Source organism: Thamnophis sirtalis, unplaced genomic scaffold (assembly GCF_051295495.1).
Source record: "Thamnophis sirtalis isolate CommonGarterSnake01/CBP01778 unplaced genomic scaffold, rThaSir2_p1.2 scaffold_3, whole genome shotgun sequence".
In the NCBI taxonomy this organism is placed as follows: domain Eukaryota; kingdom Metazoa; phylum Chordata; class Lepidosauria; order Squamata; family Natricidae; genus Thamnophis; species Thamnophis sirtalis.
This window is the reverse complement of record NW_028261383.1, coordinates 170273683-170285764: the sequence shown is the minus strand read 5'-3', so window position 1 is coordinate 170285764 and position 12082 is coordinate 170273683. Positions and strand designations below refer to the sequence as shown.

The 12082-nt window shown below is 44.4% G+C and overlaps 1 protein-coding gene across 2 annotated transcripts in view; it reads left to right on the top strand.

The window, feature by feature from the left end:
* IRAK1 (interleukin 1 receptor associated kinase 1) overlaps nucleotides 1-12082 on the top strand; it is a 42486-nt gene that overhangs the window by 25964 nt on the left and 4440 nt on the right. The window contains exons 11-14 of one of the 2 annotated variants that reach the window (XM_087710902.1): nucleotides 929-997; nucleotides 1089-1304; nucleotides 4599-4806; nucleotides 8241-8363. In XM_087710902.1, the coding sequence (XP_087567028.1) occupies nucleotides 929-997; nucleotides 1089-1304; nucleotides 4599-4806; nucleotides 8241-8363 (616 nt within the window). Of the gene's footprint in view, nucleotides 1-928; nucleotides 998-1088; nucleotides 1305-4598; nucleotides 4816-8240; nucleotides 8364-12082 lie in introns of both variants that reach the window. The other variant, XM_087710901.1, reaches the window with a different exon arrangement.

The window sequence follows — 12082 nt, the reverse complement described above, 5'->3', positions numbered from 1 at the left end:
GTCTGTCTATTACATCCATCCAATAATGGCCAGGAAGCTTCTTCTGGTTTTGGTACAACAACTTCTTTCTCTGGGCAACTTAAGATGATTTGGGCGCAATTAAAAGAAATTTGTAATTTTATTTGTCCATTATATGCAGACCTAAGTAAGTATCGCATTATACATTCTGACTCAACATCTCAGGGGCGGGGGGAATACTACTTGTGGGATTGTTTAAATTAACAGTTTTTTTTACTTCAGCTATGTGATGCATGGTTTGTCATGGCCGAAATACTTACGTAATTACATTTTACAATTGATTTAGATTTCGACTTAAAAGATTTGGGGCATTTTATACATCATTAAGGGATTCAGACTTGGTATTGTATATAATAATAGCAATAGTAATAGCAACATAAATTGCATTTGATTTGACCAGATGGATTGCAATGAACCTTGCTATCCATTTATAATCATGACATTTTAATGTTGATTTTTGTGGCTATTAATTAATACACATTATAAAGTTTGCATTATTATTAGGATTGAGAGCCTTCAAAGCCTCCAAACTGTACGCAATAAAGCTATATTTTATTAAGAGGCAGGAGGGAAAATCCTGCCAGAACCTAATATTGTTTGCTTTTAATTCTGGGGAAAATGGAATCTGACTTTCAGAGCAGTTGAATCAAAGGTTAGCTGGAAATAATTCAGTTGATCCCTGAGTTATTACCAAAAAAAAAAGTCTGGTTGGAAAACTTGACACAAAAAGGCCCTTTGTAATAAATCTCTTCAGCTTTATCCTACGATGACCTCTTCCTATAATGAGATTTTGTGTTCTGGTCACCTGGCTGCCTGTACTGAAATATGAAGAAAGAACAAAATGCCCATTTTAGTAGTATTTTATCTGTTTCTCTCACAGTTCAAAATAATCTTTCTTCATCCCTGACAGGTTCTTCTAGAACTCTTGACTGGGAGACGCCCCATGGAAGTAGATTCTCGTGGACACAGCAAGTACTTAGTGAGCAATTCTTATCTTATCTTATGCTAATTGATTATGTAACATGCAGCTGGACTTTTTTATGATTGCTTGTCCACATTTGTGCTTTCAGAAGGATCTGATAAATGATGAAGAGGAGCAAGAAGTTGTGTCAACGGACACAACTTCTTCCAGTCATACCAAAGCAGCTCAGCTTGGCAGCCATCTCTACCAAAAGCACTTGGACCTGCGGTGTGGCCCCTGTCCAGAGGAACTGGGCAAAACACTAGGAAAGTTGGCTTGTTGCTGTCTCCACCCACGAGCCAAGCGACGCCCTTCGATGGCTGAAGTAAGAGAACAAACATTTGATGTCTTCCTCCGTGAAGAAATCTGGAATTTGCTTTGCCCTTCATGGTATTGGACCTGGGTACTTGAGAGACCGCCTGCTGCCAATTACCTCCCAAAGATCCATTAGATCGCACAGATTAGGCCTCCTCCGGGTTCTGTCTACCAGCCAATGTCATCTGGCTACTACCCGGGGGAGGGCCTTCTCTGTGGCGGCTCCGGCCCTTTGGAACGAGCTCCCCGCAGAGATTCGGACCCTCACCTCTCTCCAGGCCTTCCAAAAAGCCGTTAAAACCTGGCTGTGTCGGCAGGCCTGGGGTTGATGAGTTCCCTTCCCCTCTCGAATCGTGTGGCTGTTGGTTGTTTTTAAATGCCCTGTAGTTTTTGTAGTTTTTGTGTTTTTCCCTTCCCCTCCTTTGGGTTTGTGAGCCGCCCTGAGTCCCGCAGGGAATAGGGCGGCATATAAATAAAATGAAACTCGAAACTGCTGTAACGAAGCTTTTAACCTTTAAGCCTTTGTTTCATAGAGTCAGGATTTTGAACATCCATGAATATCTGGCACAATCATGCATGCTTTGTGTATGCTACCTTCTGAATCTGTTCTCTTTTCACATATACTGACTTTGCTTTATGCTGTTGTTTCACATCAGCATCATAGCAATAGCAATAGCAGTTAGACTTCATAGGGCTTTCAGTTCAGTTCAGTTTATTAAACTTATATGCCGCCCTATTCCCAAAGGGACTCAGGGCGGCTAACAAACTAATAGGGAATAGGGGCAATACAAAGAAAACAAACAAGACAGAGACAAAGTCCAAAAAAACAGATTAAAAAGAAAACTTCACAACAGCTGCAACAACTCGAGTGGGGCTGGGAACTCATCAGCCCCAGGCCTGCCGGAACAGCCAGGTCTTGACAGCTTTACGGAAAGCCTGAAAAGTGGTGAGGGTCCGGATCTCCACAGGGAGATCGTTCCAGAGGGCCGGAGCAGCCACAGAGAAGGCCCTCCCCCGGGTAGTCGACAGATGACATTGGCTAGCTGATGGAATCCGGAGGAGGCCTAATCTGTGGGATCTAATTGGTCATAGGGAGGTAATTGGCAGGAGGTGGTCTCTCAAGTACCCAGGTCCGATATCATGTAGGGCTTTAAAAGTCAGCCCTCTCTAAGCGGTTTACAGAGTCGGCATATTGCCCCCACAATCTGGGTCCTCATTTTACTCACCTTGAAAGGATGGAAGGCTCAGTTAACCCTGAGCAGGTGCGATTTGAACTGCGGAACTAGCAGTCAGCTGAAGTGGCTGCAGTGCTGCACCCTAACCACTGCGCCACCTTGGCTCTTTAGTCATAAAGAAAGTGTAAGTGTATAAATACATACATTCACAGTAGTGTTTCCTACCCACTTCTCTCTTAAATCCCTTTCTGTGAACATCTCCGTAGCCCTGCCTAGATCTGTGTCTGGTGTGCCCTTCTGTGTATTTAGAAAGTGGAAATTTTAGAAATATTCCAGACAAAGCTTATACCTGGAGGTTCATATCAGATGGCTGGCATTAGAAAAGTCTGCCCCCGCCCCTCCCAATTTATCTGATTTTTGCATACAAGTGCAAACCCTTACTTGTCTTAAGACCTAAGGAGAGGGTTATAATTCATTTGACTCACCCAGATCATTATAAGCACTGTAAAATATTATTCCAAGTTGGCCCGGACTTGTGAATGAGTCACTGAGAAATAATTATTGATGTCTAGAAACTATTTAGTGATGATAGAAATGCTTCTATTTACCCTCAGTGGGAGAATTAAGAACAGAGATGATTTAAAAAACCCTGTAGTTTTTCAGATATTTTCCAACCGATTTGATTTCATTATATATGAATAGAAACATCTGCCTCTTTTATTGGCTGATGTTTCTCGGATGGCCATATAGTATAAATAAAAGAGGGATGGCATATTCAGCATGGAGAAAAAGGGCACACACACACACACACACACACACCACACACCACACACCACACACTGCTTATCCTTCCCTCCATTGTTTTTGTAAAATTTATTTTGTCAGCTATCGATACCCATTCCATAGGAGCAGCAACTAGAAGGATCCAGGAAGGGAGAACCATTGGTCTTCCAGATGTTGCTACATTTCATTCTCAGCTGACATGACCATTGATTAAGGGTGTTTGGGTTAAAATGAAGCAACATCCCAATTCCAGTCCAGCATGATTCCATTTCTGTGGAAAATGCTACTGTCGCAATGGAGTGCTGTTTTCATTTGCAGCTGCCCGTATCACTTCTATGGAACTGACCAATGCATGAACCCTAAAAGGAAAGAATTAAGATTTAAGATTTAGTTTATTTGTATGCCGCCCTTCTCCGGGAGGGACTCAGGGCGGCGAACAACACAAAAGGGGGAAAGGGGATACAAACACAATACACGTAATTAAAATACACAAGAGTCATACAGCCATACAAGTCGAGAGGGGAGGGGAACTCATCAACCCCAGGCCTGCCGGCACAGCCAGGTTTTGACGGCTTTTCGGAAGGCCTGGAGAGAGGTGAGGGTCCGAATCTCCGCGGGGAGTTCATTCCAAAGGGCTGGAGCTGCTACAGAGAAGGCCCTCCCCCGGGTGGTAGCCAGATGGCATTGGCTGGTAGACGGAACCTGGAGGAGGCCAACCCTGTGCGATCTAACGGGTCTGTGGGAGGTAATTGGCAGCAGGCGGTCTCAAGTACCCAGGTCCAATACCATGAAGGGCTTTATAAGTTACAACTAGCACTTTGAAGCGTATCCGGAGACCAATCGGTAGCCAGTGCAGCTCGCGGAGGATAGGTGTAACGTGGGTGTACCGAGGTGCACCCACAATCGCTCGCGTGGCTGCATTCTGGACGAGTTGTAGTCTCCGAATGCTCTTCAAGGGCTGCCCCATGTAGAGCGCATTGCAGAAGTTAATGATGGCAAATGGGGAAGCGACAATGGATAAATGCCGAGTTATATTGAGTCACTCGTACTTTCTGCTGCTTCCTAGTGGCACTGCAGTGCCTGTTGATGGCTATTTGTGCCCTATTTACTATAAGTATAACGGAAGGAATCTCGGCTTAGAATATTCACTATATTGTTTGCAGTATTTCAGGCATATTGTAAGGCTGCCTATCAGGCATTAAGTGAGCTTGGGAGGGAATGGAGCTTCCTGTTCAAAGGAGCTGGCTTATACGGCCTTGGAAATGGAAGAACGAGTGAGTTGTTTTATTTGCTAGATGGTTGTTCCTAAGAAGCAATGATACGTAACTATTCTTCCTCTCCTGCAGGTCTATCAAGAGCTAGAGGGGCTACAGTTACTCCTATGTGGGAAGTCTTCTGCCTTTTTACTACTGCCTCCCCAGCAACCTCAAGCACCCCAAGAAGACTACTATTCATCCACGCCTCTTAATGAACCCGAGGAAAGTGATGAAAGCTTAGAGGCCAACTCCAAACTGTTGAGCTGCCCACGAGTGACCAGAGAAAGTGTGTCTATTGGTCAGTTAGGTACGATATTCTGCAGACATCTCTTTCTCCCACTCCATGCAGAGGCTTTGCCAGACAGAATGATCAGCCGGCTAAACAGATAACAGAAAGCTATAAGGGTGGGGTTCACACAAGATGACAAGCCAAATGTAAACAAACAACATTGTATATCATCAAGGCCGTGTTGCGGCCATATAACAGCCGTATATTTAAAGCAGTGTTTTATCAACTACCAGATGTATAGACTTCAGCTCAGAATTTTCAGCAATGGCTGCACTGCTTGGGAAATCCAGTGAGCTGAACACCAAAGAGCTGGAAGTTACTAAGGTTGGAAATTTAAAAGTATTTATTAAGCATAATGAAATATTTGCTGTTCTGTCCCGTCCCCCCCCTTCACGGCTCGTTAACAAACGCAGGCAGGCAACTTAAAAGGAAGTCTTTCTTTTATCAGTTCTCAGTTCCAACTGGCTTCTAGCCCCAAAATAACTGGCTTCTAGCCCAAAAATATAAGTCTCCGACAAGAATACAAAACAAAAACTCTTACAAGCACTGCACTTCTTGCACAGTCTCCACGGATCAGGTTTACACGAAACACCAAAGCACTTATCCAAGTGTAACAGGCATAAATCACGATTAATAATCAAGCAATGTTGCACCAAACAAATAACACAGGAAGGAACGTTGACTCCAGTGACTAGGGCGTGGCAGCATCCGTCCTTTTATCTCCAAACTTGCCTCTAACAAGCCCCAGCTGCATAATGAATCTTGATCCCGAAAAAAACTTACAGCAGACATCTGCTGAGTCACAACAATTTGCTAATTAGAAAAAATGGTTGAGAAACAACCACCTTGATTGGGTCAGCTGACTTCAAGTAATTAAGGCATTTGTTTGGAATACTTTAACGTGTCCTTGCTCCAAGTGAATGCTTGCAATACAGACAGAAATTGCAAGTGTTTATTTTTAAATGAAAATAACAACTGTGGGCCCTTGGTCATCAAGCGTGTTCATGTAAATGTAATAGACTGAAATATTTTCCCTCCTGTGCTTTGCTGTCAGATGGAAGGAATGAGGCAATTAAGAAGGTAGGTCTCCCCTAACATGAAATCAGTTATGTATGGAATGTATTTTGAGATCAGATACAATATGACACAAAACCTTATTTATTAAAGCTCCCAGTTTCAGCTTCTGGAGCCGTGATGGTGAACCTACGACACGTGTGCCACAGGTGGCACATGGAGCCATATTTGCTGGCACAGCAGACTTCAGCTCCGGTGTGCAATGTTTGCGCCATCCAGCTAATTTTCAGCCTTCCGGGAGGCCGTTTTTCACCCTCCCCAGGCTTCAGGAAAGCCTCTGGAGCCTGGGGAGGGTGAAAAACAGGCCCAACAGGCCAACTGGAAGTTTGTTCCCGAACTTCTAGTTGGGCCATTTTTTGCCCTCTCCAGGCTCCGAAGGCTTTCCTGAAGCCTTGGGAGGGTGAAAAACGGAGCAAACTGGGAGTTCGTTCCCGAACATCCTTCAGGAAAGCCTCTAGAGCCTGAGGAGGGTGGAAAAAAAAACCTGCATGGGGGGGAAGTCGTGCGCACATGCGCAGGTGGGGCACGCATACGCATGCACACACAATAGCGTGCACACACACAATTTTGGCACACCTTTCGAAAAAGGTTAGCCATCACTGTTCTAGAGTCTCCAGCTGGGTAAGAAAATGCCTACCACAAACCCTGTCCAGATGTGGCCGCCTGGTAAGAGCCGAGAGTGGCGCAGTGGTTAAATGCAGCACTGCAGGCTACTTCAGCTGACTGCAGTTCTGCAGTTCGGCTGTTCAAATCTCACCGGCTCAGGGTTGACTCAGCCTTCCATCCTTCCAAGGTGGGTAAAATGAGGACCCGGATTGTTGTTGGGGGCAATATGGTGACTCTGTAAACCGCTTAGAGAGGGCTGAAAGCCCTATGAAGCGCTATATAAGTCTGCCATTGCTATTGCTATTGGTATATCACTAATATGGAGCATGTTGGAGCTGTGGCCTAACATGGCTTTAAATCCTCTTCCACGTCCATGTTAATTACTTGACCTGTCCATCTGATGTTTTACAGCTTGTTTGGTCAATTTTGTTTTAATCATTGGTTGTTCTGCTGGGCTGCAGCTTTTTAAAAATGCATTTCTTTCTTGCTTATTCTGTGCCATCTCCACCCAGCCCTATATCTGGTAACTTTCAGGCACCTTTATTTTAACATTTTATATCTTTCGCTATTTTTATTTTATTTCAATGTATGTGCTCAGTAAGACTTAACAGCTTTAATAGGATAGCAATACAAATGCGTTGAAGTAGGAGTGAAACAGTGGTGGGTTTCAAAAAAATTTGGAACCTACTCTGTGGGTGTGGCCTCCTTTGTGGGAGTGGCTTGCTGGCCATGTGACCTGGTGGGAGTGGCTTGCCGGCCATGTGTTTTCTTTCTTTCTTTTCTTTCTCTCTCTCTCTCTCTCTCTTTCCTTCCTTTTGTCTCTCTGTCCCTTTTTTCTTTTTTTCTTTCATCTCTCACTCTTTTTCATTCTTTTTTCTTTTTCTTTCTCTCTCTCTCTGTGTCAGTCTGTCTGTCTGTCTCTCTCTGTGTGTGTGTGTGTGTGTGTGTGTGTGTATGTGCATGTGTGGCAGTGGTGTGTTTCAAAAAAATTTGGAACCTCTTCTGTAGGTGTGGCCTGTTTTCCGGGTCCACTGGTAGAACCTCTTCTAACCGGTTTGGTAGATTTGACGAACCCGTTCTACCGAATAGGTGCAAACTGGTAGGAACCCACCTCTGGAGTGAAGGTACTTAAAAGGTACAACTTAAAAGCTGCAACCAAGGTGCCTTTTAAGAAGCTCAAAATGTAAAGGTTGCTTCATCTGGCACCGAAAATACCCAGCGTGGCGTCTGGAGAACAGCTAAAGGACTATATTGCCAATCGGAATGATAATGAGGGAAAGGCCTTGAGACACTGGGCAAAGAGATGCTGCCAAGGGAACTGCCAGATAAGAGACAGCACAGCCTGCATTTGGATAGTTGGATGGGGCAAAAGGCTCAGAAGATACCCTGTCTTGTTTCTCGGGCTGTAAAGGAGGCGGGGGTGTGGAGAAGATTGCACCTTCATAGTTGCAAGATTCTGTCAATATAGCTTTACAGTAAAGAAGAATTAGCTCATCTAGTTGTGATTTTTATCTGGCTTACTCCAGGACAGTGTTTCTCAACCTTGGCAACTTGAAGATGTCCGGACTTCAACTCCCAGAATTCCCCAGCCAGCGAATGCTGGCTGGGGAATTCTGGGAGTTGAAGTCCGGACATCTTCAAGTTGCCAAGGTTGAGAAACACTGCTCCAGGAGATAGACGCTAATCCAGCTGTTCTGTTAAGGGCCTCCATTTGATGATCCAGGTAGGCTGTCACCTAGTGATGGTCTCTTTTCTTTCTGCAGGTAACTCTGCTCCTCAGATTGTCATCAACCCAGCAAGGAGGCGCATGATGGAACGGCTGGCACTCTATCATGAGGGGGAGATTGACAGCCTGGGTGTGCTTGCCTCTACCCCTTCAGGAGAAGGTAACAGCCCCACCTCTGTAACGCTGTGCAGCTGGAGGTGGCACTATTCCATCTCCAAACTGGTTCTGTTAAATTAGGGAGTGGCATTTCAAGAAAGGGAGTTCAGTTCCAGTCGTCATTGTTCAGCTTCACCTCATCAGTCAGCGTGCTCAGTAGAGAAGTGTCAAAAACTCTTTATTTTCATGTCAGAATTAAAAAAAAATAAGTAGGCTTTAAGATCAATAGAAGAAAACATTTGATAACTAGAGCCAAGATTACTTTTGTCTGAAGCTTGCATAAACAAATCTGAATAGAAGATGTCGTGATGGTTTATATGCTTTTTTTAAATTGTAAATGTGTTTTTATTTTCCATTTCATTTTCGTGCAGTCACATATATACTGTGCATAACCGGGGCCATATAACATTAAACAATAAACACAGCCACTCCTCTTGTCGACAATACCCCCCAAAATAGAGACCCAATGTACCTCTTCGACCCTCCATACACCCTTTCTTTCGCCCCCTCCAACATCCCTTCTTCCCTCCATCATTCCCCTCTACCCTACTTCCCCTCCCCCTCTACCACTCCTCTCTCCCGATACGCTCCCTCCCTTCCTCCTCCCCCTCCCTCCAGTCCTCTCTCCCACCCTCTCTACCCCTCTTTCTTCTATCCCTCTACTCCTCCCTTCGGTGTATTTCTACAATCTATTAATATATTCAGCTTTATATGCTTAAAGTACTGTGACTTTATACATTGCAGATAAGTTTGGACAAATAGCCTTTTTTCATGTAGGAAAGACATACAATAGGAGCAGCAGGTGTGACATTCCTGACTTATCCTGCATAAGCTTGTTTACTTCAAATATATAAAGCCTCTGTAGAAGCAATGGCTCCATTTTAATTTCTGCTCTGACATCTGGATTTTCATGTTGAATATATACCTGGAAATGAATTCCTGAGGATCCATTAAGCAGTGAAAATTTATAGCCCACGTGAGAATGGAGAGTTTAAGGATCTATTCATTTTGTTTGTTCTCAGTTGCTTCTCCCTGATATCCAGTGGTGGGTTTCAAAAATTGTTGGAACCTACTCTGTGGGTGTGGAACCTACTCTGTGGGTGTGGCCTCCTTTCTGGGAGTGGCTTGCCACCCATGTGACCGGATACGAAATTATGAATTAGTACTTAGGTCGGTCCAAGTAGCTATTCAGAAACTCTGGCATTGAAGCATGCAGGTTTTAAAGCTGTCAGGTTACAAGAACCTTGCACCCCTAACCCTTTAGAAAAAAAAACTAGGGGTCTTCAAACCTGACAGCTTTAAGACTTGTGGACTTCAACTCCCAGAATTCCTCCTCCAGTCACGTTGGCTCAGGAACTCTGGCATTGAAGCATGCAAGTCTTAAAGCTGTCAAGTTACAAGATCCTTGCACCCCTAACCCTTTAGAGAAAAAAACTAGGGGTCTTCAAACCTGACAGCTTTAAGACTTGTGGACTTCAACTCCCAGAATTCCTCCTCCAGTCACATTGGCTCAGGAACTCTGGCATTGAAGCATGCAAGTCTTAAAGCTGTCAAGTTACAAGATCCTTGCCAGTGGTGGGTTTCAAAATTTTTTGGAACCTCTTCTGTAGGTGTGGCCTGCTTTCCGGGTCCACTGGTGGAACCTCTTCTAACCGGTTTGGTAGATTTGACGAACCGGTTCTACCGAATAGGTGCGAACTGATAGGAACCCACCTCTGCTGATATCCCTCTGAATCTCTGCCTCCTGCTGTATTGTGCCTTGTCAGGAATTTCTGAACTCGAACCTCAAGTTTCTCAAAAGATTCAAACAGCAAGAAAATGCATCTGAAGTCAAATTTATTTTCTTACCTAATTTGCAAAATCTGGTTTTTACTTATACAGCAGAATGTCAAGTAGGCTATTTAAGTAGGCCAAGATGGGTCAAAAATGAGGCATTTGGGGTAGGACAGGAGTTAGACGAGAGAAGATTCTCAGGCTGTGTAGGAGAGATCTTGAATGAATGGGTATTTGAACATCATTATGAGGTTAAGATAAAGTTTGAAAATGGTCCTAGAGAAGGAAAGTAAAAACAACCTTCCTATAAAACCAATTTTCTCCGAAGCTATCTTTGGTCTCTTTTTGCCACCAGAGATGGCTCAGAATCCTATTAAAACAAATATACTTTCTTCATGGGCATCCACAGTTCTTCCAGACTATTGTTAGACAGCTTCTGATCCTATGCTGTGAAATACGAAGTTGGGCCCCTCAGATTTTACCACAGCATTTATAGGCCCATTCCCTCTGCTGTCCAGGTGGGATTCTTCCTAGTTTTGGTAAAACAGGCAATGTAGCAATAGCAATAGCAGTAGACTTATATACCGCTTCATAGGGCTTTCAGCCCTCTCTAAGCGGTTTACAGAGAGTCAGCATATCGCCCCCAACAATCTGGGTCCTCATTTTACCCACCTCGGAAGGATGGAAGGCTGAGTCAACCCTGAACCGGTGGGATTTGAACCGCTGAACTGCTGATCTAGCAGTAGCCTGCAGTGCTGCATTTAACCACTGCGCCACCTTGGCTCTTAGCAAACCTTTACCTTCTGTCTACATGACAGAATGCTTTAAGGTAAAGGTAAAGGTAAAGGTTCTCCTCACACATATGTGCTAGTCAGTGGTGGGTTTCAAAAATTGTTCAAACCTACTCTGTGGGTGTGGCCTCCTTTGTGGGAGTGGCTTGCCACCCATGTGACCGGATGGGAGTGGCTTGCCGCCCATGTGACCGGATACGAAGATGCCGACGACACTTGTCAGAACCACCTCAAATTACCTCACACACAGCACTGGCACGCATAAGAATAGGATGTAAACTTGTTTTTTAAAAGGCATCTTTGGTTTGCGTTAAAACAACTTCAACACACGCAATGTTCTGATTGCACCACAAACGCAGTAGTCATCCTTACCTTTCACAGAGGCCCTGAGTTTTATAAATAGGAGCATAATAGTGTAGAATAATCATATCCAAGGACCAGTGGTGGGTTTCAAAAAAGTTTGGAAGCTCTTCTGTAGGTGTGGCCTGCTTTCCGGGTCCACTGGTGGAACCTCTTCTAACCGGTTCGGTAGATTTGACGAACCAGTTCTACCGAATAGGTGCAAACTGGTAGGAACCCACCTCTGGTGCTAGTGGTTCCTGAGTCTAGGGGTGGTGCTCATCTCTGTTTCAAAGCCGAAGAGCCAGCTCTGTCCGAAGACGTCTCCATGGTCATGTGGCTAGCATGACTAAATGCCGAAGGCGCATGGAACGCTGTTACCTTCCCACTAAAATGGTCCCTATTTTTCTACTTGCATTTTTACATGCTTTTGAACTGCTAGGTTGGCAAAAGCTGGGACAGGTAACGGGAGCTCACTCCGTTACGCGGCACTAGGGATTCGAACCACAGAACTGCCAAGCTTGCCATTTCACTAATGCCCACAGTTCAGCCCTAATAGTTGTGATCAGAGAAATTTGGTGATGACTCACTACTTTTTTTCCAGATTTAATTTTCCCTGGTCCCAAATGAACTGAGGGGAAAAAAATACCTTGGGAGGGGGGGAAATAAATTCATCAACAGATGCCCAGGTTAAAACCCTTCACTTCTGCTATTGCTGATCCCTGAAATAAAGGCCTTGTAAACAGTGCAGATGTGAGGCATTCCACGAAAAGGAAAGGGAAAAGCAACAGGCCTGCCATTTTACTCTGAGCTCAACTAC